General features: G+C 45.2%; 1 protein-coding gene across 1 annotated transcript; it reads left to right on the top strand.

Annotated features, from left to right (window-relative positions):
• Positions 1-19: 19 nt before the first annotated feature.
• Positions 20-21942, top strand: NEK2 (NIMA related kinase 2). Its single transcript, XM_044290762.1, has 9 exons — positions 20-245; positions 2200-2417; positions 2599-2839; positions 3090-3172; positions 5804-5930; positions 12519-12738; positions 14268-14322; positions 19994-20070; positions 21358-21942. Exons 1-9 carry the CDS (start codon positions 150-152, stop codon positions 21576-21578), a joined length of 1338 nt encoding a protein of 445 aa, XP_044146697.1. The 5' UTR covers positions 20-149; the 3' UTR covers positions 21579-21942.
• The last annotated feature ends 1075 nt before the right edge of the window (positions 21943-23017 follow it).

Here is a 23017-nt window from a genome sequence, read left to right as displayed (position 1 = left end):
GCAAGACACTAGGAAGGCACTACGTTCAAACGGTTTCTAGGGTTGTGTGGGGTTTGGCTGCAGGGGCCGGGACTGTTCTGTGTCCGGTTATTCCGACCCGGACCTAAGAGCTGTAGGGGGGACGTATACGAGTAGGAAACTCCAGGAGCATGCCGTCCAGGGTGGAGGACTACGAGGTCCTGTACACGATAGGTTCTGGCTCCTATGGGAAATGTCAGAAGATCCGTAGGAGAACCGACGGGAAGGTAGGTGGCTGCGAGGTAGCGGGACGGTCAGTGCGGGCTGGTGTTCGTGGCGAGGGTTGTCTGTCTGTAGAGCTGTTCACAACCTTGACACTAGGTGGCGCTGTGGATGAAACCGTTGTTGATCACGTGAGGGCCTCACCTTGTGCTGAGCTGCTCACCTGCGCTTCTTCGGGCAGCGCCCCCTGTCTGTGTGACTGTGTATAACCAGTGCGAGAAAATGGGGGTAACTTATCAAAACTGCTGCGTAGGGAAAGCGAATTAGTTGCTTAAAGCGATCAATCTGGTTATTACCTTCATGTAAAGGGACACTGGACATTTAAGTTAGACTGACAGGTTTCTATGAGCAAAGACTCCACTTATGGCAGTTTTATAAAGCTCCTGCAGAATCTGTCTGACTGAGCAATGGTAAATCTGTCAGGCCGGGTCATGCACTTCAGATCCAGTCCAAATGAATGAAAGATCCCTAATCTGACACCGTTCTAAGCCAAGGGCTGTTGATTTGACTAGACTCTAGGGCAGTGATGGTGAACCTTTTAGAGACCGAGTGCCCAAACTGCAACCAAATACCCACTTATTTATTGCAAAGTGCCAACACGGCAATTTACCCTGAATACCAATATAGTATATCTTCCATGTACTTTATCATTTAGCTATAATAGCTTACTAGCCTACATACAATGTGCTGCCTGTGCTGTTCATAGTGCGTCCTGTGCTGATGAATGGCAGGAAAAGTCTAAAGCATATTGGTACGCCATAGATTTTTTCCAAGGCGCGGGTGCCCACAGAGAGGCCTCTGAGTGCCGCCTCTGGCACCCGTGCCATAGGTTCGCCATCACTGCTCTAGGGCATTGCTTCCAGCGGTGTTAGATTTTCTGCAATAGAAACCTTTGAGAGTCCTGTACAGATGGCTGATGTCCTGTACGTGACTCTTCTCATTCACATCTGTTGCAGTGTCGCCGACGGTAAGAAAGCTGCACCGGTTGATTGGCCTGTGCCGTCTGCACTAAATGATCCAAACTGTAAAATAAAAAGGGATGTAAACCTATTAAAGTCGTGTTCTCCTCTCATAGTGACGACCTATGACTAGGGTTCAGCACTGCGCCGCTCCCGGTCTTCCCGCTGTGCACAGCTGCATTCACTTGGGGTAGCGCAAGTCGTCCCTTCATTTTTCCAGAAGTCGTCCCTTCACCATTATAAAGAATGAATGGAGAGGCGGCTACTTGAATCACAGGAACGTTTGAGTCACCTGTCCATTCGTTCCCCCTGCATGTGGTGGTCAGTGACTAGTGAGGCGGGACTTGGAGACCCCCCCTTCTGGAGATAGATCTGCATCTGAGACATTTGTATCCACCGTTAAAGCAATTTTCTAATGCTAGAAAGCGATGGTATGCTTCTTTCCACATTCCCACTGTGAAGAACACTGTAGCACAGCCTAACATTGTCTTAAAGGGGTTGGTTGTCCTTGGAGCCAATCCCTGGGGTCCTGCCCTGTTCCCCTGGACATAACAGACCCCACTCCCCGTCTGTGGTCCTTCCGCAGCTCCATCCCTTGCTGCTTCCGGTTCCCGCAGGACCAGGAAGCTGCTTGGTCCCCTGTGACTGTTACAGCCAATCCCAGGCCTCAGCAGTCATGGTAGCTTGAATGGTACAACACTGCTTTGCCGTTGTGTTCACTGAGGCCTTTGATTGGCTGCAGCAGTCATGGGACCAAGCCGCTTCCTGGACCTGCAAGGACTAGAAGCTGCTGGCAACGGACAGGTAAGTGTTTTTTTTTTTTGTCCCCTTAATGTTCAGGGGAGGTCCCTAGGGGATGTCTGCTCAAACATTAAACAACCACTTCAGCCCACTTGCTGTGGCTGTAATCTGTAAGGTTGCTGACTTTCAGTAGGGCCTAAAGTCAGGATAGACCAGCTATAAATGTGTATATGTAACAGTACAAATGTATGTCCTGCAGGTGCTTGTGTGGAAAGAGTTGGACTACGGCACCATGAGCGAGTCTGAGAAGCAGATGCTAGTGTCCGAAGTGAACCTGTTACGGGAACTTAAACACCCCAACATTGTGCGCTACTACGACCGTATAATAGACCGAACCAATACTACACTTTATATTGTGATGGAGTATTGTGAGGGAGGAGACCTGGCCAGCCTGATCTCCAAATGCACCAAGGAGAGGTAGGTGGCAGTTTTAGCCTGTGGGGCTCCTTGGAAGATGACTTTGTGTATATTGCAGCTGTACATGAAGTATGCCGTCATACGGTGCTGTATATAGACTGTAGCCACTGGCGTCGCTATCGCTCTATAGCCTACAGGTCTTCCTAAATGTTCTTGCCTTCGTTTCTTCTGTTCCCCACAGGCAGTATTTAGAAGAGGACTTCATACTGCGAGTATTCGCCCAGCTTGCTTTAGCCCTAAAGGATTGTCACAAAAGAGGTGATGGCGGTCTTACTGTTCTCCACCGGGACCTGAAACCTGCCAACATATTCCTCGATGCCAAGAAGAACGTGAAGCTCGGTGACTTTGGCTTAGCTAGGATATTGCACCATGACACCAGCTTTGCAAAAACCTTTGTCGGCACTCCCTATTACATGTCGCCTGTAAGTACCTTTTATCCATGTCGCATCTATCGTCGTCGGGTATTTTCGGTATGTGGCTCCCTGATAGGGTCTGGTATTACTGTATAGATAATGGACACTTGGAACCTGTCTACAGGTCGTGGTACACCGTACTCATCAGATCTTGTAAAGAAATCGATTGTACCGTTCTCCTTGTCCTGACGGAGCAGTAGGCACCGTTCCTCAGGGTACATCCAGTTTGGGATGGACTTAATATTTTCCTCTTGTTTAGGAGCAGATGAACAGAATGTCCTACAATGAGAAGTCGGATATTTGGTCCCTGGGCTGCCTTCTTTATGAGCTGTGCGCTCTTTCGTAAGTACCATGTCCTCTGCTTTCCTCAGTTCTCTAGCCTCCTAATAGGATTTTCCTATTTCCACCCTGGTGCTGTGGCAAAGTAGTCGGGCAATTATTTTTTTAATGGCCACACAGAGATCTAGTATTACATGGTGCCCTTTCAAATGAAAGGGATCCTTTGTTTAAAAAACAAAAAACTATTTGCTTTGGGGGTGAGGATAAATTGTGGAAAAAATAATAAACCGCTGTATTTTTCAGCTGCAGCGATATTACGTTGATAACTTGCGACCACTGCAGCCAATCTGTGGTCACATGTTGTCAGTTTCATGTCATTGCCTAGTATACGAAGATCAGCGGGCGCACCAGAGTGGCAGCTCTGGAATGACAGGGAATTAACAGGTAAGCACATTGGGGCAGTGTTAGGAAAACTGTCTTTGTTGCCCATAGCAACCAATCACAACCTTTTAAGGCCTGTTTTTCAAAGGCCTCTTGCACACGGCCATTGTGGTTCTGTTCCATGCATTGGGGACCTCCAATTTACGGTCCATGTTGAATGGGTCCATGATCCGTCCGTTCCGCAAAAAGATAAAAAAAAAAATATAGAACTTTTTTGCGAAAGTGAAGCACGGATCGTAATCCCAGAGAAGCATTCCATAGTGCTTCCGTTCCGCGCCGCATCTCCGTGATGGGTCCGCATCCGTGATGCGGAATGTACACGGCCAGTGCCCCATGTATTGCAGAACCGCTGTATGCGGCACCCAAAACGCCCTTGGGAGCACAACGACCGTGTGCAAGAGGCCTAACTGCCACAGAAGTGAATAAAGCATTTAGGTAGTTGTAGAATTTCTGTTGGCAACAAAGATTTATTTATTTTTAGACCGTTTTAATAAATTCTCCACCTTGCCTTAAAATAACTGGCTGAGAGTGAAGCATTAAAATAATAATTGCCATAATTGCCTGTAAATTCCTGCAGCGAGGACTTGGCAATAACGACACGTGACCACTGAGGCTGTAATTGGTTGCAGCGGTCACATATTGATGTAATGTTATCACTGCAGTTGAGTAAGCAAAGCATTGGAGCAGCACTGCGGGAAGTGCAGGAGGACTGAAAGGGGTTGTCAAAGTTATTTTTTATTGATGACCTATCCTCAGGATAGGTCGTCAATATCAGATTGACAGGGGTCTGACATCGAGCATTTCGGGTGACCCTAGGAAGGCTTGTCCCCGTCACGGCCTACTATTGGCTGCTCCTCACCGTCGCTGGGTGTTTTGATCTGCGCGATAGGGAGATGCAGCGGTGGCCGTGAAGCAATCAGGAACGACGCGGGGAGTGGGGTAGGTATAATCTTTATGGGGGGCATGTTTTGTACTTTGGATAACCCCTTTTAACCATAATGATTGTACTATTCCAATGATCGCTTTTTTTTTTTTTTTTGTCTAAAAGTTAGGGATATTTGGCCTTACAGGTGACCTTCTCTAAACTTTTGAATGCACATGTCCATTAGCACAACTTACTGTTCTCTAAGGCCTTTTACACGAATCATACGGATTGGCTGAGGATGCGTTCAGTGAAATAATTCTATTTCTCTTGCCTATTCTTCCCTTAGTCTGCCCCCTCCAAGCGGGGTTTGGGGCTCATTCTACCAGGGCCATTGCGATCTCTTGGGCTGATGCTTCTCTGGCCCAGATATGTAGAGCCGCTTCTTGGAGCTCTCCCCATACTTTCTTCAGCCATTACAGGCTGCATCTTGACTCGGAAATCACCATTGCTGCTTCTACTTAAAAGGCTTCTGTCACCCCACAAAAAATTTTTTTAATTTTTTTTTTTGGGTACTTATAATCCCTATCCTGCGATATATCTATACATTATGTTAGTCATTTTCGTTCTGTAGATAAGGCAAAAAACGTACTTTTATAATATGCTAATTACCTGTCTACCAGCAAGTAGGGCGTCTACTTGCTGGTAGCAGCTGCAAAAAAACAGCCCCCTCCTCTTGTTGATTGACAGGGCCAGCAGTGATCTCCTCCTCCCGGCTGGCACTGTCTGCATTTCAAAAATCGCGCGCCTGTCTTGATTCGGCGCAGGCGCTCTGAGAAAAGCACAGCACTCCCTCAGTGCGCCTGCGCCGATGACGTCACCGAAAGAGAAAACGTCATCGGCGCAGGCGCACTGAGGGAGTGCTGTGCCGAATCAAGACAGGCGCGCGATTTTTGAAATGCAGACAGGGCCAGCCGGGAGGAGGAGATCGCTGCTGGCCCTGTCAATCAACAAGAGGAGGGGGCGTTTTTTTGCGGCTGCTACCAGCAAGTAGACGCCCTACTTGCTGGTAGACAGGTAATTAGCATATTATAAAAGTCAGTTTTTTGCATTATCTACAGAACGAAAATGATTAATAACATAATGTATAGATATATCGCAGTATAGGGATTATAAGTACCCCAAAAAAAAAAGTTTAGTGGGGTGACAGATTAGCCCTTTAAATGCCCGACTTTCATGATATAATAAAATCACTAGAGTGGGAACTTTTTATGTTTTCCATAAATTTCACCCAAAAGCCAAATATCCTTAACTTTTTGTGAGTAGTAAGGTGTGTGTAGTGTGTTTATTTTATTTCAATTATATATACTTTTTTTTTATTTTGTTTTTAGGCCGCCATTTACTGCCTTTAACCAAAAAGAGTTGGCAGAAAAAATCAGAATAGGAAAATTTCGGAGAATCCCCTATCGATATTCTGAAGAACTGAACCAAGTTCTTACAAAAATGCTGAATCTGAAGGTGAGCGTATGTTGAATTGAGTTGTAATGAAATGATAATTGTGACCCGGGCAACACGTATTTACTGTCATTCAAAATCTTCTGTCCATGAATTTTATTGGTAAAAAACGGACCTTATGTTCTGTAGCCACGTGATGTAGCCATGTTTCTAAAACTCTCTCCTGGGAATCTTTCACCCCTGGACAGGCAGCCATTTCTGCTGCAGAAACTGGGTAGTAACAGTGCTCCAGACTAAAAAAAATACCTAGTAGCCATTGGCTCCTGAACTGAAAAATTTAGGAGCCAAATTAAATTTTTAGTCGCCAAATCGAATCAAAATTTTGGCATCGTGACAACGCTACGCCGATCAGATCGGTGAAGGGTTGTTTCAATACCAAAATTTTGATTTGCTCTCGTCACCACAGGTCCTTTGACAGGTCCTGAAGAAAGAACAGGAAATCGGCTGCTACGCTATCAATTGGAGGAGGCGAGTTAATTTTTATTTTTTTAACACTCATTGGCACTGCCCACTGCGCCACCAATGTTTATTATATTGGGCCTGTGCTCATCACATGGTACATCACATGATCCATCACCATGGTAATGGACCATGTGATGAGCTCAGTGACGTCACCACAGGTCCTGAAGAAAGAACAGGAGACCGGCAGCTACGCGATCATTTGGAGGAGGTGAGTTAATTATTATTTTTTTTTTTAACCCTCATAAACCCTCATTGGCTTTGCCCACTGTGCCACCAATGTTTATTATACTGGGGGGGGGGGGGCGCACTGCGCCACCAATGAAGATAACTGACCTGTTAATACAAATACAGGAGGCGGGTGCCGGAATCAAATAGCCGGCACCCAACCTCTGACGGGGAGCTGCGGAAGTTAACCGGCTATTTGATTCCAATATTATAACAAACGATAGGATCCCGCAGGAGGTTGCCACGCAAGGTTGGACCTTAGCCTGTCTCTGCAGCCTCTCTAACTAGTATTACTAAAACTAAATCTTTATTATGAATACATTAAAACTCAGATAAACTTCTTGGGAACAAATTATTAAAACTCTCAGGAATAGGTTGGGTCCGGGATGTGATAACTTGTGCTTATGTGTAGGTTCACATGTCAATCCATGTCGACCCCGAGGGGTTAACTACTCTCTAATTCTCGAGCTTCTTAGGTTATGATTCCCTATCTACCCTTCCTGACCTAAAAATTAAAGAGCCTGTATCCCTGCATGTTTCGCCGAACGATACGGCGTCTTCAGGGGATTACTATACAGGTTCTGAGTTGGGGGCGGGGTCAGGGCTTTTAAACCCTCGGTTTGTTTAGGATTTACCATACAGCCAATCAGTCACCCTAGGGTGGACCTACATGAGTGCCCACTAATGAGTTAGGCTGCCTGGACATACGTCATCGCTACATCAGCGACTATGTCCTCCTGTTGGGCCGTGAGCCGCCTACATGATCTTCCATCGCCCGTGATGTCACTAGAAGTGCGCCGTGCATGCGCAGTTTCGGCGCTCGAATCTGCTATCGATTCTTCTCTTCCGCGCCTGCACTGTACTCTCCTGTCGCCCGAGCCCGTTTACATTCTACGGGGCGTGCGCCAACAATCTGCCCTTCATTCGCCGTATTGTTATATTGCGCATGCGTCCGCACTTAGGATTTTCTCTTGGATCCATATTATCCCCAATGGTAGGTGTCCCATTTGTGGAGAGAAATTCTAGATAGTCCGCATGAATTTATTACTATTTTTACTATTGCATCAGTACGTGTGGATGATGTTTCTATCCCATCAATTTAATTTATTAAGGGCTCAGGGGCATTATAGGTAACAATGTTGCTCTCAAAGTAGGTAACAATCTGACGATGTAAGAGAAGGAATCGGCACATATGTGGACCTATTTTTAAGGCCCTTTGTTGAAATCCTCCCATCCTATATAAAAGATACGTTAGATATGGTAAAAAAATTGAAGGACATCCACGTAGGTCCCAATACCCTAATAGCCAGCCTTGATGTCGAGGCCCTATACACAAGTATAGAACACAAAATGGGGATACGAGCGGCAAAAACACTATACACTAAGGGGACACATTTTCTATAATCACAATGATTTTGTTATCCACCTTTTACGTTTTTTACTCACTCACAATTTATTTTTTGTTTGACGGCACGTATTTGCAGACACATGGCACAGCAATGGAGATGGTTGGCGCACCAAGTTTTGCTAACCTGTTCCTTGGGTGGTGGGAAGATCAATACATTTTCACAGATGAGAATACGCAGTACACTGATTTAATTTTATTCCGGGGTCGTTACATAGACGACATTTAAATTTTTGGGGATGGCACGGCCACGAAGTTCACAGAATTCACAGATGGGTTGGATAACAATAAACTAGGACTCCTTTTTACTACAGAGATTCAAACGGAGGGTATCAGTTTTCTAGATCTCAAAATTACATTGGATGGGAAAGGAGGAATCAAGGCCTTCCATAAAGAGAGTAACATTCTATACTTCAGATTTCAAATAAGGGGCTACCCCAAGAAGGTCTTGCACCGAGCGTACAATAGGGCAATCAATGCTGATAGAGAGGAACTGCTTACTAAGAGAAAGGCAGAAGAAAATTGTGAGGTGTATAGGCACATTCGGCGTGCAAAATAAAAGGGTGTACGGGGTCCTCAAAGACACTGGCATATCCTGAAGACGGATAAAGATCTGAGACAGATACTTCCAAAAAATCCAAGTATTACACATAGACGAGGCCCCAATCTAAAATAAATGCTGGTCCGGAGTCACTTTCAGAGAACCCCTAAGAGTAAGGGAACATGGCTCAAAACAGGATCCTACAAGTGTGACAAACTCTATATTGGAAAAACCATTCAAGAATTGAGGAGGAGGATTTCCAAACATTTCAGCATTCTCGACACAAGTGAAGAGACACCTCTGTCCAGACATCTACAGAGATGTCATAATGGTTTGAAGATTTGGGGGATACAAAAGATGCAGAGTTCTCCTAGGCAGGGCAGCGTGGACCGTAAGTTACAACAAAAAGACCAAATGGATCTATCGTCTCCACTCTTTAGCCCCGAATGGGCTTAATGAAGGTTTTACCTTCGCTTCATTTCTGTAAATTGAACTAAACGGGCTTCCTTACAAAATTCAGAAGAGCATAACTAATATAATTCTAATAATAAAATGGACAAGTATAGTTATTCTCCCCAACCCCCCCCCAAAAAAAAAAAATTCTTAAAGGAAGGGGGAGGGGGTAGAGGTGTATAATAAATGGGCCCACATCAAGATGCATCTAAAATGGCTATAGGAGGCAGCAATGTAGATATCACTCGCCTGGGGGGCCGTGTTTTTCTGGTGGGGGTCCTGTATATATGGGGTGAGAATTCTGGAGTAATGGTCCTATGGATAGAAATGAAAACATTAAGAGTAGATAATCACTGTAAATATCCTAAAAAAACAAAATATATAAAAAATCATAAATTCTGTCGAGAGTACACACTACATAGTAGAGTATTTCCTAAAGAGACATATGTACATATATCAAATTGTGATAAAAAGATATCCACATTTCTACATTATATAGTATATCACAGTGGGGATTTTACAATATACATGATGCATGCATGTGCCTTTCCATTGAGATAGGTGAGGCTAATAACTACTATTGCAGAATGGGCAATATACCCAAAAAATTTTGAGCAACATTGTTAGGCTACTTTCACACTAGCGTTCGGGCGGATCCGTTCTGAACGGATCCGCTCATATTAATGCAGACGGAGGCTCCGTTCAGTACGGATCCGTCTGCATTAATAACTTTAAAAAAATTCGCAAGTGCGCAAGTGCGAAAGTAGCCTGCGCGGATCCGTTCAGACTTTCAATGTAAAGTCAATGGGGGACGGATCCGCTTGAAGATTGAGCCACATTGTGGCATCTTCAAACGGATCCGTCCCCATTGACTTACATTGAAAGTCTGGACGCATCCGCACGGATCCGCACGCCTCCGAACGGCCAGGCGGACACCCGAACGCTGCAAGCAGCGTTCAGCTGTCCGCCTGTCCGTGCGGAGGCGAGCGGAGCGGAGGCTGAACGCCGCCCGACTGATGCAGTCTGAGCGGATCCGCCTCCATTCAGACTGCATCAGGGCTGGACGGCTGCGTTCGGGTCCGCTCGTGAGCTCCTTCAAACGGAGCTCACGAACGGAAACCCGAACGCTAGTGTGAAAGCAGCCTTACCTATAATGCCCCTGAGCCCTTAAAAATTAAAGGGTTTCTACCACTTTGTTTTCACATAATTAACTTTCAGACACTAGCGATCCGCTAGTGTCTGCTCTGCCAAACAATCCTAATATAATAGCTTTTGGGGCAGCCGTTTCGCTAAAAAAAGAACTTATATTGATATGCTAATGACCCTCTAGGTGCTATGGGGGCGTCATTAGCACCTAGAGGATCGGTCTACCTTCACAAAATGCCGCCGCCCAGCGCGTACCTCCAGCCCGCCCATCTCCTCCGGAATGCGCATGCGCCGTGCGAGTCTGTATTCGGCGCATGTGCAGTGAATGTCCGACCGCTTCCCTGCTCAGACATCTCCACTGCGCCGATGACGTCATAGTGCTCCGAGGAACAGGCGCAGTGGAGATGTCTGAGCAGGGAAGCGGTCGGACATTCACTGCACATGCGCCGAATACAGACTCGCACGGCGCATGCGCAAGAATTCGTCCGCTTGATCGCATTCCGGAGGAGATGGGCGGGCTGGAGGTACGCGCTGGGCGGCGGCATTTTGTGAAGGTAGACCGATCCTCTAGGTGCTAATGACGCCCCGATAGCACCTAGAGGGTCATTAGCATATCAATATAAGCTCTTTTTTTAGCGAAACGGCTGCCCCAAAAGCTATTATATTAGGATTGTTTGGCAGAGCAGACACTAGCGGATCGCTAGTGTCTGACACCTAATTATGTGAAAACGAAGTGGTAGAAACCCTTTAATATATATGATGGGATAGAAACATCATCCACACGTACTGATGCAATAATAATAAATTCATGCGGACTATCTAGAATTTCTCTCCACAAATGGGACACCTACCATTGGGGATAATATGGATCCGTGAGAAAATCCTAAGTGCGGACGCATGCGCAATATAACAATACGGCGAATGAAGGGCAGATGGTCGCCGCACGCGCCGTAGAATGTGCTCGGGCGACAGGCGAGTACGGCAAGAATCGATAGCTGATTCGAGCGCCGAAACTACGCATGCACGGCGCACTTCTAGTGACATCACGGGCGATGGAAGATCATGTAGGCGGCTCACGGCCCAACAGGAGGACGTCGTCGCTGATGTAGTGGTGACGTATGTCCAGGCAGCCTAACTCATTGGTGGGCACTCATGTAGGTCCACCCTAAGGTGACTGTGATTGGCTGTATGGTAAATCCTAATCAAACCGAGGGTTTAAAAGCCCTGACCCCGCCCCCAACTCAGAACCTGTATAGTATCCCCTGAAGACGCCGAATCGTTTGGTGAAACATGTAGGGATACAGGCTCTTAAATTTTTAGGTCAGGAAGGGTAGATAGGAATCAATCTAAGAAGCTCGAGAATTAGAGAGTAGTTAACCCCTCGGGGTCGACATGGATTGAAATATTGAAACTACACATTCATAAGCACAAGTTATCACATCCCAGACCTAACCGATTCCTGAGCGTTTTTAATAATTTGTTCCCAAGAAGTTTGTTTTAATGTATTCATAATAAAGATTTAGTTTTAGTAATACTAGTCAGAGAGGCTGCAGAGACACGCTAAGGTCCAAGTGACCGGCTATTTGATTCCGGCACCCACCTCTTGTATTTGTATTAACAGGTCAGTTTTCTTCATTGGTGGCGCAGTGGCCACAGCCCCTCCCCTCCTCCTCCCGTCTCTCTCCTTACTGGCGGAGGCGGCGGCAGCAGCACAGGGGGGGGGAGGGAGAGACTCCTCCACTGCGCTGCTGAGAAGAACATCGGCGGCGGGGCAGAGAACTATCATCTCCTGTGCCCCGCCGCTGTATTCAGCTGCGGCGGCGGGTATAGTCGCAAATGGCGACAAGACTAAAGTCTTGTCGCCATTTGTAAATTCTAAGTCGCATTGGCGACCATTTTAGTCGCCATCTGGAGCCCTGAGTAACTGCCCTGGAACAAGCATGAGTTGGTAAAGTGCTCACCTACAGACAGGCGTTCGTGCCCCTGGACGGTGTTAAACAGACCTGTGTAGTTGAGTCTATAGACTAGTGGTGGGCTCTTGGCCTCCCTGCGGCCCCTGGATTCCCTTGCTGAGTACTCGACTATACATGACACGCTGAAGTTACTTCTTTCCCATGTTAAAAGGGTTTTCCCACAGGGAACATTTGTCAAATAATCACAATTGATAAATATCTGGTTGAGAATCCCATCGATCACTGGAATGGACGTCCTAAGCCATCGTTCCTTATCACCACTCAAAAATAAAATTGGAGTAGTTTGAATGGAGCAGAAGTCGTACATTGCACTCTACTACTCCACCAGTGTCTGTCTCGCTTTGTAGATGTGCATTTTGTGACTTAGTGGTTCTTTCTTCTTACAGGATTACTTAAGACCTTCCATTGAGGAGATATTGCAGCACTCCCTATTAGCAGACTGGGTGTTAGAGGAACAAAACAGAATAAGTGAGAAGCGTGTTCGTCGATCTGCAGAACAAGACCAACTTCTCCAGCCGGATCCAGTCCTCGCTGAGCTACGGTTAAAAGAACAGCAGCTGCTGGCGCGGGAGAAGGCTTTAAAGGAACGAGAGGAGCTACTAGAGCGTACGATCATTTTAATATATACGCCATTGGGATTACTACCATACCCTTCAGCCAAATGTGTGGTTCAAAAGCCAAGTTCCATGTCCTTAAATTAGGCTTCACTTCAAACAAATGTATAAGCGGAAGAACATACACCTCAGTGTAAAGTATTGCTCAGTTTGAACTCCATGATAATAGTGAGGTGCCTCAAAGCGGCATTCCCCTCCACCATAAATGTTATAATTTTATTTTAGGAGCGTTTTATGTTGCTAACTTCTTCACAACCGCTGTTTTTAAGGTGGCCGCTCACCGGACTTCTTAACTAAAACAGTTGGCACCACTAATGATCCATAGAATGTGTTTTTTTTTCCCCCACTGTGGCAAAAACTAAACCATGGCGGAACTGCTGTTTTTACTGCACTGATGGTAAAGTGTAAAAAAATAAATACAATATGGCTCTTGGAATCTAACAATGAAAAATCTTGTGCCGTTAAAGGGGTTTCCTGGAATTTTAATATTGATAGGCTTGCAATATCTGTTTGGCCGCATTCTGACACACCGCAGATCAGTTGTAATGGAGTAGTTCCAGAGCTACTCTGGAACAGATCGGTGGGGGGGTGTCTGATTTCGGCTGATAAAATATTAATGGCCTATCCTGAGAATAAGACATCCGTATTAAAATCCTGGGAAGCGCTTTTAGGATGGATTCACATTTGCTGGCTTTTTTTTTTTTTTTTTGCCAGCTCCATTTCTTGGCTGAAAGCCTACAGGGAAATATGCTTTTGGCTTTTTTTTTTTTTTTTTTTTCTTGTTAGGTAGTCTGTCTTGTCTTTCTGAATGGAGCGGGGCTAAGCTCTGTTCACTGAATGGAGCTTAGCCCCGCCCACACTAGTTGATACTAGTCGTGACATCAGTGGGCCTACGGTAAACTGTGAGAAGGCCGCGGCACTACTGGAGCGCCGCTGCCTTCTCAAACAGCTGATCGGCGGGGGTCCCGGGTGTCGGACCCCTGCCGATCAGAAGCTGATGATCTATTTAGAGGATAGATAATTAGTTAAAACAAAGTGCAGAACCCCTTTAAATAATTTTCCAGCAGGAAAATGGTTGCTAATGGCAGAGTAAATAAAATCGGCGATCACTGATCCCTGTGCTCTTATTATGGTACTGCCTGTGGTCCCTACCTCCCATCTCATTACACTGGAAATGCCCACTCAGCCTTTCAGAGGCCTCAAGTGCTGACCGAGCTGGAATTTCCTGTGTTGAGTTGGTATCAGGAACTCGTAGAGGGACCCGAGCAGCAGCAGGCGGAGGCTTTCCCTACTATCGCACCAGCTAGCTTTCACTGTCGGCAGTATATGGGGATTTGGTGTTTTCTTGCACTCAATTTATGCCCTGCAAATAGTTGTTTCAATCTAAGCATCACTTGGGTCCTAGGCACTGTTGTAACACCCACCACCCCATCAGATGTGTAAATATTCAGTCACAAGTTCTCAAGGCATGACATTTGTAGTAGGATTTGCTCAGCATTTTATTTTATTTTTTCCTCCTAGAACGAGAGCGAGAGCTGTGTGTACGGGAGAGACTTGCAGAAGACAAACTAACAAGGTAAGACATTATATCTCTTTAGTTGGTATCTAAAAATGAAAAAATCCCTTGTATATGGTCTGAAACGTCGCTATTCCGAACATGGGCCAATAAAATCGCTTACATTTACTTTCAATGGGAATTCAACAAGAGATTAAGTATACAGATATCATGCTTTGCTAAAATTCATGCTTATTTTCCCCGGCGCCTCCACAACTGCACTCAAAGGAAGGGTGTCCATGCCTCCCCAGGACAGAAAACGACGTAAAAGCTCAAGTTTAAAAGGGCTCCCTCCCTTTACCCGCTTCACTTGTTTCCTGCCCTCAGGGTTCGCATGGAAGCCACTCCTGCAGAGTCGGGAGTTCAAGTGAAGATTCGCACGGCCTGGTAGATTGTCCCATCCGGGAGGGTCTGTGCAGGGGACGGGGATTGAAGAGAGCCTGGCACGTCTGTCCCGTTCCTTTTGGCATAAGCCCTTCAGTGAAGGTGGCCCCGGCATCCGCTTCCCCGGTTACAGCACCTGCGGGAAGCGAAGTATCGCGTGCATGTGCTTAATAGGCCGGAACTCTCGTGTGCGTCACTTCCGCTGGCTCATGATGTCGGAGGCCTGGGAGATATCAGGGGAATGTTGGCAGCATGGAGCGCATCAGTGTCTTGCTTGTGCAGAACAAATGTATCTTGCTTTATAGGGCAGTGAGGCCATCATCGTAAAAAACCTCTAGCAAAGATACATAAAACACTGCAAAAGGTGCACCACAATGATATGCAACTGACGACACTGGCCAATCCCTCAAGCTGATCTTAAGAACCAAGTCTTTAGCCAATGTATTCCTGTCTCAGTTCTTAACATCAGCTTGAGGGATTGGCCAGTGTCAGTTGCATATCATTGTGGTGCACCTTTCGCAGTGATTTTTTTATTCCCCCCCCCCCCCCCCCCCCCCCCCAACCATCAACCTCACAGATATCGGAATTCCCATGTGATCCAGACTCTGATGAGGGTGAAAGTTAGAAGGCTTAGGCTGAGTTCACACGGGCGAGATTTCCGCGCGGGTGCAATGCGGGAGGTGAACGCATTGCACCCGCACTGAATCCGGCACCATTTATTTCAATGGGGCTGTGTACATGAGCGTTTTTTTTTTTTTTCATGCATGACTTCTGCAATGCTTGAAAATCGCAGCATGCTCTATATTCTGCGTTTTTAACGCAGGACAGGCCCCATAGAAGTTAATGGGGCTGAGTGAAAATCGCAAGCATCCGCAAGCAAGTGCGGATGCGGTGCGATTTTTCACGCATGGTTGCTAGGTGACAGTCTATTCACTGTATTATTTTCCCTTTATAACATGGTTATAAGGGAAAATAATAGCATTCTGAATACAGAATGCTTAGTAGGTGATCAATTGAGGGTTAAAAAAAATTAACTCCCCTTCTCCTCTTGATCGCGTAGTTCCCGGTCTCTTCTTTACTACTTTAATGATAAATTACCGGCCAGGACCTGTGGTGACGTCAGATCACATGGTCCATTACCCTCAGTTGATCACCTATTTAGCATTCTGTATTCAGAATGATAGTATTTTCCCTTATAACCATGTTATAAGGGAAAATAATATCTACACAACACTGAACCCAAACCTGAACTTCTGTGAAGAAGTTCGGGTTTGGGTACCACAGTCGTTTTTTTATCACATTCGTGTAAAACCCATTGCACCCGCGCGATAAAAATTGAACATCGGCACACAATCGCTGTCAAAACTGACTGCAATTGCGTACCTAATCACGCGGGTTTGCTGCAATACACCGGGACGCATCCGGACCTAATCCGGACACGCCCGTGTGAACCCAGCCTTAGAAGTTTAGAAGCAAATCTTGAAATTTTTCAGAAACTTTCCAAAACCCACTTTTTAAGGACCAGTTCACGTCTGAAGTCACTTTGTGAGGCTTACATAATAGAACCCACCCAAAAATGACCACATTTTAGAAACTACACCAATCAAGGTATTAAAAACTGATTTTTCCAACTTTTTATTTTTTTTAAACTCTTTAGGCGTTCCACAAGAATTAAAGGAAAATGTAGCTGAAATTTTAGAATTTCACTCTTTTGGCAGATTTTCCATTTAAATCCATTTATTTATTTTCCAGTAGCAAAGCAAGGGTTAACTGCCAAACAAAACTCAATATTTATTGCCTTGATTCTGTAGTTTACAACCGCATATAGGGTGTTTCTGTAAACTCCTGTACGGGCACACGGCAGGGCGCAGAAGGAAAGGAACGCCATATGGTTTTTGGAGGGCAGATTTCACTGGGATAATTATAAGTTGCCATGTCACATTTGAAGACCCCATGATGCACCCCTAGAGTAGAAACTCCAATAAAATTGCCCTATTTTGGAAACTACGGGCTAAGGTGGCAGTTTTGTTGGTACTATTTTTAGGGTACTATATTTGGTTGCTCTATATTACACTTTTTGTGATGATGTAGTAATCATTTATAATAATTTTTATTTTTTTGCGATTTGTCTTGGGTAGGGGCTCATGTTTTTTGGTATGAGATGACTATTATAGTGTGCATATAACTTTTTGATAGCTTGGTATTACTCTTTGTGATGTAGGGAGACAAAACAAATTTTATTTTATTTTTTTATTATATACGGTGTTCACCTGAGGGGTTAGGTCATATGATAATTTTCATGTGATGCCTATTACATCAGGGTCCGGTATCTCATCCACGTGTGTCTCAATTACACTGATCAGCTTGGAGGCTGGACAAGTTATGTTGAAACAAAAGGGTCTGTCAGATCCAGTAATATCCATCCTTTGGTTCAGTAAAAAGGGCACAACTTCCAAGATTTATATAAGAACATGGAAAGCCTTATCGAAATTTGCAGTAAATAGATGGTGTCACTATCGAGATCCTGATATTCCCCTAATACTGAAATTCCTACAAGATGGACTTAGACAAGTTTCAGCGTTAAGTACCGGTAATTTTCTAGAAACAAAACTCACGGATCTACCCCCTAATAAAACAGTTCCTAAAAGGGGCAATGAGACTATGTCCATTTGTCCATTCTAACATGCCTCCTTTGGGATTGGAACCTTGTGCTTGATGTTCTTATGGATGCGCCCTTTGAACTCTTTACGGGATATTCCGCTAAAACTTCTGACGCTTAAGACCACCTTTTTATTGGTAATTGCGTCGGCTAGAAGAGTTGGAGAAATCCAGGCCTTTTCCTGCAGACCACCTTACCTCACGGTCTTAGACAGCATCGTCTATCTTCATTCAGCAGGACCTGCGCTGACGTCGCCACGTGAGGGCGATTGTCATCAAGGGTCCTTTTTGCAGGTCTTGAAAGACTATGCCGGCTGCACGAACAAGTGGATGAGGTGAGCTAATTATTATTATTATTTTTTTTAACCTTTCAAGCCTGATTTTAGTAAGCATTCTGTATTAAGAACGCTATTATTTTCCCTTACAACCATGTTATAAGGGGAAAATAATAAAATCTACGGAACACCTAACCTGAACTTTAGTGATGAGGTCCAGGTACCACATTCAGTTTATCATGCACGTGCAAAACAAATTGCACCCACACGATAAAAAAACTGAACAACGCAATCGCAGTCAAAACTGACTGACTGAAATTGTGTGCGCACTCGCGCAGGTTTCCTGCAATGCACACGTGACTCATCCGGGACGTCTGTGTGAAAGAGGCCTAAGCGCGAGCACACATTAAGAGGACACCTAACAAGATTTGCCTTGTAATTCTCCCTGAGGAAGGACAGCGATCTGCCTGAAACGCGTTGGTAGAATTTTGGAACCTGCAACTGTCCATAGTTGCAGGAGTGACGTCACTGGCTGCTCTGTGAGAGCGCCGGGGCGGGAGCTGTGAGCTCTAAATACCGGATCCGTGCAAGTGAGTCCCGAATTGGTAGAAAGAGATATACACCTGGACAGAGAAGGACTTCAGCCGTAAGGTAAATAGAAGCTATTGGAAACCGAAGTCAATGTATTACTGTGGGTACCTTTCCAATAGGGAGGACCACACGATATGCGAGGTAGATAAGTGCATGGTATCCTTGAGATTAACTCTAAAAGGATCTGCAGCAAGCAAGAGTACCATCTCAAGGTGGATAAGAAATATCCTTGAACTATGCTCCATTCAGAAGGGCTTTACTCCCCCCTAAAGAGATAAAGGCACATTCTACAAGGGCGGTTTCTGTGGATCAATTCTGCAGGGCAGCCACTGGGCGAACCCTAGTACCTTTTTCAGACATTACAAATTGGATATGCTCCATAATTGTGATCATGTATTATTAGAATATTTCAGTACACTTTCTTTGCAGGAAAAGGGAGGGGGCCTTTTAAACTTGAGCTTCTACGTTGTTTCCTGTCCTGGGGAGGTGGGGGGCACCCTCCTGTGAGTGCCGTTGTGGAGGCTATTGGAAAATCCAATTACCGGTAAGAGTAATTAACCCTATTGCGCCAACATCTTCCACGGAGCTGTGAAGAGATCGTCATTTCTCACATCAGTTCTTGTTCCTAGTGGGTCACACAGTCTGACCGCTTCATATTAGATCTACTAGGAGGTTATCTGACTATGTAAGTTGGCCCATCTGTATATTCTTGTTTTTTGTGGTATTCCTACAAAAATATACTAAGGCCTCATTCAGACTGCCATAATGTTGGAGTGTTTCAGTGTCCACACTACAGCTACAAATCCTGGTCTAATGGGGAGCCTAATGGTCCAAAAGTAAAGCCTGTGGTCAGGCTGGGATTTGTGGCTTGGGAACAGCCACATTGCGCCCTCTGCCCAAAACTTACATTTAAAGTGATGGTCTCATTCAGAGTTCTGCATGTGTTTCACATCATAGTCTCCTAGATTCAACATCTGTGTTCAGAGACTGGCAGGAGTGGGCTGGCCATAGACCTTACGGGGAAATTGCCCAGGGTGCCGCCGGAGCCCTCCTCACGGCCGGCCAGTGGAAGTTTTTGGGGATGTATTTTGTGCTGGACTGTGGTATTTAGCTCTGTTGGGGTGGTATAATGTGCTGCAATATGGTATTGCTGACGCTGTCTTCCATCTATTTGGACCAGACTACAAAACGGGGCCACTTTTAGTATATATATATATTTTTTTCCAGGGCCACTTTAAAGCGGTTGTCTCACTTAAGCAATAAACATTTTATCATGTAGAGAAAGTTAATACAAGGCACTTACTAATGTATTGTGATTATCCATATTGCTTTCTTTGCTGGCTGGATTCATTTTTTTTCCCCATCACATTATACACTGCTACAAACCACCCTGCAATCCATAAGTGTTGGTCGTGCTTGCACACTATAGGAAAAAGAGTCCGCCTCTCTGGTGGCCAGGACTGTGGGAGTGCACATAGGCTGGTGCTTTCTCATATATGATGCAAGCTCGACCACCACTGATAGATTTATCGATGGTTACAGACCACCCTGCAGAGTAAAGTATAATGTGATGGAAAAATGAATTCAGCCAGCAACAGAAGCAATATGGATGATTGCAATACATTAGTAAGTGGCTTCTATTAACTTCCTCTACATGATAAATGCCACTTACTGAAATAAGAGGACCTCTTTTAAGTTCCCAGTCCACCCCTTGAGACTGGACATGGCTGATACTAATATATCTGTTCAGATTTTGACTTTTTGCTCATTTTTTATGTTTTCAGGTCAGAAAACTTGATGAAGAACTTCAATCTCCTTAAGGAGCAACGGTTTTATGGCGCTGGTGTGGAGAATGCACTAGGTATGAGAGCCAACAGAAAGCCTCTCGAAGCTTTACTTGATTGGCAGAACTATCCTGAGTAGTCTCCCTTTTTAACCCTTTGTGTTAGTATGTGTCTTGTCTACGTTGAGTATTTGTGATGTTGAATAAATTATTTTTGTAGTGTGTTCTTCTAACAATTTATGGCGACTAGTGTATGGTGGGGGGGAGAGAGAATGACCTGACCTACAAGGGAAAAAAAGTAAAACCTGCCAGCCTCTTACGTTCATCGTCCTAAATCTTAAAGGTGTCATTAAAGGGGTTGTCTGGCCTTTCAGCCAACTACCCCTGTGTGTCTAAATAAAAAAACTCACCAGGCAGTGGTCCCACCGCTGCTCAGCTCCTGGCCACTTCAAGTCCCCAAAGGACCGGACAACAGCTTGGTCCCTTGACCGCTGCAGCCAAGCACAATCCTCAGCGGTCACGTCGGCTTGACTGATACGTCGCAGCTGACAACAGGTGCGTTTCAGGAACAATCTAACACGTCATTCAAGGCCAAGCCATTTCTAATGGTTAAAACTTAACAGCCTCTGAAGGGTAAGAAGAATGTTGTCATTCACTGACACACAACAGGGGAATTAATTTGGAGAGCGCCTCTTCTATAGAGTCCTTTAAACTTTCCCTAAATGCCCTTAAGACTTTAGACTTGCTGCTTCTCAGAAAGAAGGGGTGGTGCGTGTCATCTCCTGATCAGAAATACCCCCCCCAAAAAAAAAAGGGATTTAATGTCTCAAAGTACTGAATTTCAGTTTCATGGAACTTGCTGTCCATTACAGGAGCTTATTGAGCATTTTACCATGTTCTGCAGCCCTTTTAGCTCTAAGAATCCATTCATAGACTAACATGTATGAATAGACTTTTTTCTTTTTTTTTATTGTGTTTGCCCTTTTAAGACAACTTCTCCCCCCCCCCCTCCCCCCCCATCCCCGGATAAGTGCCTGATTGGAGGAGGGCTAGCCGCTGTAGCCTCCCAGTGCACTGAGCTTCCCCTTCTGAATGGAGCAGTTATCATGCATGTACTCGCCTATCTCCGACAGTCCAATAAAGTTGGATGGATAGGTGGACACACGTTCAGGTCTCCCACGCCATTCAAATGAGGGTCCCATTCTTGTGATCATCGGGGGGGGGGGGGCCATGGATGGTCGCTAGACCCCCCCCCCCCCTCTCTCCTATCAGACACTTAAATACCCTATTCTGTCTTAATACGACTACCCCTTTAATATATACATATTTTTTTTCCTTGTATCACCCTCTCCCTTCTATTTACAGATCCTACCTTGGAGAAATCGTCTTCTATACGCAGCAAGAAGAACGTCCACTTTGGTACAGAGAGCAAGGAGAACCGTAATGGGAGCAAGTATCCCCCTACCCAAGAAAAGTGCACAGAACTAAAGCAGCGGCTGCAGGCGGCCAATGTGCGGGCGCAGGCTCTGTGTGAACTGGAGAAGAACTTTCAGCTGAAAAGCCGCCAGCTACTGGGGATGCGCTGATATATGCGGTTATAGATTTAATATATACAGTAGCTGGTCTCTTACTGTAGCTTGCATGGAGTCAGGTCAATGGTTTGCAATGTGTTTAAGGAATGTGAGGTTTCTGTAGCTGATACAGATTTTTAAAAGCTTTGTTAGGTCGGTTTTGTCCCCATTGTTCTATAAAACACCTAAAATCTAATTTGCTTGCACTCTCCCACCATCGGTTGCATTTACCACATTGGTAAAAACTTCCAGTTGTTTTTTTGTTTTGTAGTCTGAAAATCCTACAGTGCCTTACATGTGCGTTATTGTGGATGTGCTGTATTTGTGTATGCTGTGGCTCCTTCCACTGTCCAGGAACATGTATTACCTTTTTTTTTTACCTAGTGTCCATATTTCTTTCACACTCTGCGTTTTATACTGTACTAGTAGAAGTTTTTGGGCTGGTACTGTACATACAGTAATGGAAAATGGAACCCTCGCCCGCAGCCCAAGGGAGCGGCTCATCCTGCCACAGGTAGATAGTACTATAGACTAGAGCGGTGCTGCAAGACAGCCCGATAGTGAATACAGTTAAGTAATAAATCGCCTGGGGCTGGGATCTGCGCTCCCCCAGTTTGCTGCACAGATTGGCCAGTCACAGACACATTACAATTGCACACACTGTATATTTGTAAGCCAATGTTCAGAGATACTTCAAATACTTCTGTACCTTCAAGAATTACCGCAAGATTCAGTCGCTCCTAGTTGGTGGTCCTCCTTCCATGATGTGATGCAGCCATCTCCCTATAACAGCGCGCGGGCATGTCCTTTCTGCTGCAGCTCTTTCCTATAACAGTTCTGGTGCATGTCCTTTTGGACTCTAACAGTAGAGGCAGGTGCAGGATAGAACTGAGAATGTGCGACCTGCACATTAGTATACCAATTAAACACTAAGGGGCGCCATTATAATCAAGTAGAGAGATCATCTCAAAACTAGTTTTTCATGCTGAATTATATGAAAACATTTAATGTTGGCACAATCCGCTTAAAGTGATTTTATCTCAGCAGAAAGTTATATGAAAAGAAAAACGAATGCACATTAGTGAGATTTCTATACTGATGGGTGGGGGTCCAACACCTGGGACCTCCACCGAATTGCTGTTTGAGACTGCATCGGCGCTCCTGTCACCAAGCACTGCGCCGTACATTATATAGCAGCTGTGCTCGTTATCACGCTCAGCCCCCATTCACTTGAATGGAACTGAGCTGCTTCTAGGCCGCGTGACCTAAACATCACTTCATTGGCCTAGGGAAAGCTTAGAAAAATGCTGGTGCTTCTCCAATAGCTGACCAGCAGGGGTCCTGGGCGTCGGACCCCCACTGAGCAGACACTGAGGATAGGTGATCTGTATAAAAATCTCAGAAAACCCTTTTAAAGGGTCCTTTGGTAGATGTATGAGTTTTTTTTTTTTTTT

Source organism: Bufo gargarizans, chromosome 4 (genome assembly GCF_014858855.1).
Source record: "Bufo gargarizans isolate SCDJY-AF-19 chromosome 4, ASM1485885v1, whole genome shotgun sequence".
NCBI classification, from domain to species: domain Eukaryota; kingdom Metazoa; phylum Chordata; class Amphibia; order Anura; family Bufonidae; genus Bufo; species Bufo gargarizans.
The sequence above is the reverse complement of the archived record's forward strand: the minus strand, read 5'-3'. Positions and strand labels throughout refer to the sequence as shown.